The 5,018-nt window shown below is 30.2% G+C and overlaps 1 protein-coding gene across 19 annotated transcripts in view; it reads left to right on the plus strand.

The window, feature by feature from the left end:
• Positions 1–5,018, plus strand: part of LOC106466348 — an 80,034-nt gene that overhangs the window by 64,472 nt on the left and 10,544 nt on the right. For 11 of the 19 annotated variants that reach the window (XM_022394338.1, XM_022394334.1, XM_013926626.2 and 8 more), the window contains one exon: positions 2,325–4,337. In XM_022394338.1, coding sequence (XP_022250046.1) covers positions 2,325–2,600 — 276 coding nt within the window. In that variant the 3' untranslated portion in view covers positions 2,601–4,337. Of the gene's footprint in view, positions 1–2,324; positions 4,338–5,018 lie in introns of those variants that run through there. The other 8 variants (XR_002612177.1, XR_002612179.1, XR_002612178.1 and 5 more) reach the window with 4 other exon arrangements.

The raw sequence follows: 5,018 nt of genomic DNA on the forward strand, positions 1-5,018 counted from the left end.
CCACAACTGATGTAAGACTAATGGACCTATAATTACTTGGACAATTTTTATCACCTCCTTTGAAAAGAGGAGGGACATTTGCTAACTTCCAATCCTATGGTACCTGCCCACTATTCAAGGACTTACAAAAAAATAGTAGCAAGTGGCTCACATATCCAATCTTTAACCTCATTCAAAACCCTTGGGGAAATGTTATCTGACCCAGCTGCCTTATCATTCTTTAAACTTCCCAATTTTTTCTTAACAAGTTCAGAATTAATGCAGTCATCTTGTTTGATCTTGTTTCCATCTATCAACTATTCAAGATGTAGAATACTGCTTAAACCTTCGTTAGTAAAAACAGAAAAAACAAAATTTAATAACCCAGCCACCTCATAATCATCAGGTATGAGCCTTCCTTTATCATCCCTCAATATCCTACCCCCATCCTAACATTTTGTTTACCCTTAATATATATATATATTAATATATATTTTCTTTAATTTTATCTCTTATATTCTTTGTTAACCAACCTGGTTTTTTTACTTGCAGCTACACACTTTTTTCTATAAGGAATATGCTTACCTTGAATACTTAAAAAATTTTCACATCTGATCAGTGTCTCCAAATAACTCAGTTGCCCAATTCAAGCAGGTGATCCTTGTCGCATCCCTTCAAAATAAGCTTTTTTGAAATATATTACCAAAATATCATTATTCCTTATCTCCATATGCAGCAAAACATTGAACCTAATAGAGCAATGATCACTTGCACCAAGATGTTTCTGATTTTCCACCTTCTTGATCATTTCTATATTTGAAGTTAACAATAAATCTAAAATAGCATTGTTTATAGTAGGTTAATTGACTAACTGGTGAAGAAACCCATCCAGAACAGTTTCCAAAAAAACCTTTCTCTCTCACGGTTTGACTCTAGCATTTCCCAATCTATATGCCTGGAATTAAAATCACCCATAATTATGATTTCATTAACAGCTGAAATCTTTATCTCGTTATAAAGATTCTCACTAATTTCATCAGTATCATTTGGTGGTCTGTAACAAATTCCCACTAAAAGCCTTTTCCCTTTGTATCCACTAATAGAAACCCAAATGGCTTTGATATCCTCAACTTCAACAGGATGTAACTCACATTTTACATATAAAGCCATTCCTCCCTCTCTCTTTTTTGATACTCTATCCCTATTAAATAACCTGTAACCCTGTATTTTAAAGAAACTTTTCTCATCAAAATCATCTATGCTTAACCATGTTTCAGTTATTCCCATTATATCAAAATCCTCCATTCCAACCAGTGCTATAAAGACATCTGTTTTATTTCTCTTACTTCTAGCATTACAGTAGTAACAATTAAGCCTATCCTTATAACTATTTTCTATACTCATTTCCTATGCTAAACATTTGTCTGCCTCATTCTTTTTGCATTTAGTTTTTCCTGGCCCTTACCACTGTCTAGTCCTAGTTTAAAAGTTCCTTTACAGCTGAGTTAATAACCTTAGCAAACAAGCCAGCCCCTACCCTATTTAAAGTAAACCATCCATTCCAAAAACCTCGCTTCTTCCAGTGAACTGATCCCACATGTCCAACCAGCCAATCTGCTCATCCAGGTAAAGTAGCAGCAATTCAGTATTTGCACTGAGAAATATATACACACACATACATGACACTTAGATATGACAGAGGATAAATCACAAAAACAAGAAAGTTACTAGCTTGACCACTTTCAGAAGGTAGGGCTTACAGTTTATTGCATTTATATATTTGTTTAGTGGTTTATGCAATAAAATATATAATGTTATTCACTAGTACAAGACAATAAAATTTACACTTGTTTAAGTTTATATATTATTTCAATGAAAAATTTTACTTACAGAAAATCTTTCTATAAATCTGGTAATTAGCTTGCAGTTTTTGTTGTGCATGTAGGGACTAATGATGTAGGAAAAGATAGGTCAGAGGAGCTAATCAATAAGTGCAAGTGGTTGATAAAGGAATTTAAAGAAAAATGATATAACTTAATTTTGTCAGGGATACTGCCCAGAATAAACTGTAAGGATGAAGTTATAAGTAGCTCACTAGGGCTATATGCTAGGCTTAGGTTAGTATGTAAACTGTACAATGATGCTATGTTTAGCTCTCCAGCTTGTGCCAGTCCATCTGCATTTCATTTAAGAACATAACTTATATTTATGTATGATTTAGTAGGAAAAAGTTGTGTTTTGTTTGTTATATTGCTTTGCTTCTTATACAGGACAAATTTGATTGTCATAATTAAGGAAATTTGTTGTAGAATCATACTGATTGATTCTTTTTTTTTAATATTCAGCCTGAAGTTCTATATAGAGGTGTCAACTTCAAACCTCAGATGAAAACAAATGACTTGGTGGTTGATGTCAGTACTTTTCATCCAAAGGCAAATAACTCCCCAACAAGAACTACTCTTATTAAACAATTAAATGGTAAGGTTTCTCCACAACAGAATAAGGACAAGGCTGATGATGCAGTTGAATGCCCTGGATGTTTAAGAATGTTTCCATCACATAGACATATACAGTTCTTAGATCATTTTGAGCAGTGTCAAAAGTCACAGGCATCAGAGTAATTACAATTAGAAAACTTAATATATACTGGTCATAGAAAAGTGACCTATTTTTGTCAGGATTGTCAATTACCTTCTGGATTTATTCATAAGGAAGTTTCATACATCTTAACAGAAAAGTCCAGTTTCATGCTTAATGAAGTTTGTTTATTCTTTTCAACTGAAGACAAGTGGATATTTTCCCATGTCTGAAACTTATTTATTGGAAAACCATATGAAATTAGGACATGTTAATATATATTAATGTAACTTTTTGTACAAGTATGGTTGAGATGTTTGATGAATATTTATAGAATGTTCACTGGTGATCAACTGACACAACCATATTTAATGATCATACCATTAGCTATTTATTATTCTACATTTTTGAGTTATTGGTCAATAACTGTTCAAATGTGTGATGTTTTTCTGATCGTCATTTAGTATTAATGGCATTATCATAATACAGATATAACCATTATTAGGTATTGATTTCTTCACATGTTACTAAAAGTAAGTATCATAAGTATAGACATGATACTGATTTAACCAACGCTTTAAATTCTTAGTCCTGAAATACAAAAGTTTGACTACCAGTACTATTAATACTCAGATTCATAACAGTGGTAAACTATTGATGAAGCATTATTTACATGATATTTTTATTCTGGATCTGATACATTTTGGTTGATATATGTTATAAAAGACATGTATGCCATCACTAGTTCTATTTTTACTGTTCTAATTTTATTTTTAGATACATACATTTTGTCTTTACAATTAGCATAGGAAAAAATGCTAGATATGGTAACTTACAGTATTAAGTAATTTGTAAATTAAAAAATATGACTACAACCATCCAACAAGAGTATCTAACATTTAACATGCATATTTTAGTAATACATGTTGAAATGCAGTACTAGAAATTTTTCCAGATTTTCAGCTGCATTCATATACAGTGTTCACTGTATACAGATGGTGAAAGTTTTTGTTTTGATGGTCAAATTTTCTGTTTAGGTTTAAATATTTATGGTTTGTTGCTCTTTGTTAAAAAAAGTATTTCTTGTTACTAACTTGAAATCTTCTGTGAGGAAATTGTTCTCTGAAAACAAATTCTTTAAAATTAATATCTACAACTTATAGAATTAAAGTATTCCATCAATTTTATACCAAATATTTAAGATAGTATAAAAAATCTACAAAATTAGGATACTTTTTTTTATTTTCAATTAATTAATATTTTGAGCTGTGATGGTATGGCCTTTTGATATTCTTTGATCAATAAGATACATGTTGATAGTGATTTCGTAGAATAATTTAAATCACAGATTACTTATGAAAAAAAAATTGTGATTGTCAAAATTAGTGCAAATGTACTCTAAACTTTTGTTAACATATAAATAAAATATTATAAATTTTCATGAAATTTAAAGGTTAAAAGCATTTGAAACTGTAAATACATGACTGAGTTATTTTATTGGAATTTTTTGTGGTTTTGAATAACTTATATGATTTTTTCTTTTTAAAATATCGTCTTATTTAATATTGTTTTTTTTCTTTAGAGATTTCTTTCTTGTTGTTATGTTATAGGTCTTAATTTTGAACAAAATTTACAAATATATATAGGTTCATCACTTTGAAAACTGGAAAATATTACTTTTGTAACGACATAAAACATGGACTAAGAGGTCTTGTAAGAGTTACCAAAAGTAAGGTAATAAAAAAAAAGGAAAAATCAATAAACAGTGAACTGCAAGTGTATGAATAGTTAAGTTTTCAAACCTCATAACCTAAAAGTGCATATTGTAACTCAGGGCATCCCAAATATTTTTTGCAGTCCACCAGTTGAGCTTCATTAGGCATACTGTTGAACTTGAATACACTTTTATTATTTTTGAAAATATAAGATCTGTACATCATGTATGTTTTAAGTTTAATTAGAATTTATTTTAATTTTGTAGGATTTAAGAAGTAATGTAGTGCTGACTGGAGATGGGCACTAATTTATTGGGCAGTGAAAGGATTATCAATATTTGTCTAATGTTTTTATTGAGAGCTTCTTCAGGAGCATAATTTACATATATTCTTTGTGCCTAGGATACTTAACACTCCCTTAGTGTATTAAAATAAGCAATTACGAAAATGTTGTCAATGATGTATTTTTGTTGTTGGTACTTACAACAAGAATACATGAAAGGATAAATCTTGAAAGCAAAAGAACACAGGCAATCTAGTAATATTCAGAAATTGGAACAAGAGAAATTTTATCACCAAGTTATGGTGATTTAAATTTGGCTTCATTTTAGCAGTCACCAAAATCTCTTGTATTAATAATTGCTGCTATGCCTCAGTTTTACTAGCTGTCTTAAACTTGTCATTAGTGGCAGCAACATTACTTTATAATAATGGCTGGAGACGGCTTAAATGGGTAATGAAGAAAAA

The sequence above is a fragment of the Limulus polyphemus genome, unplaced genomic scaffold, assembly GCF_000517525.1.
Source record: "Limulus polyphemus unplaced genomic scaffold, Limulus_polyphemus-2.1.2 Scaffold2232, whole genome shotgun sequence".
Lineage (NCBI taxonomy): Eukaryota > Metazoa > Arthropoda > Merostomata > Xiphosura > Limulidae > Limulus > Limulus polyphemus.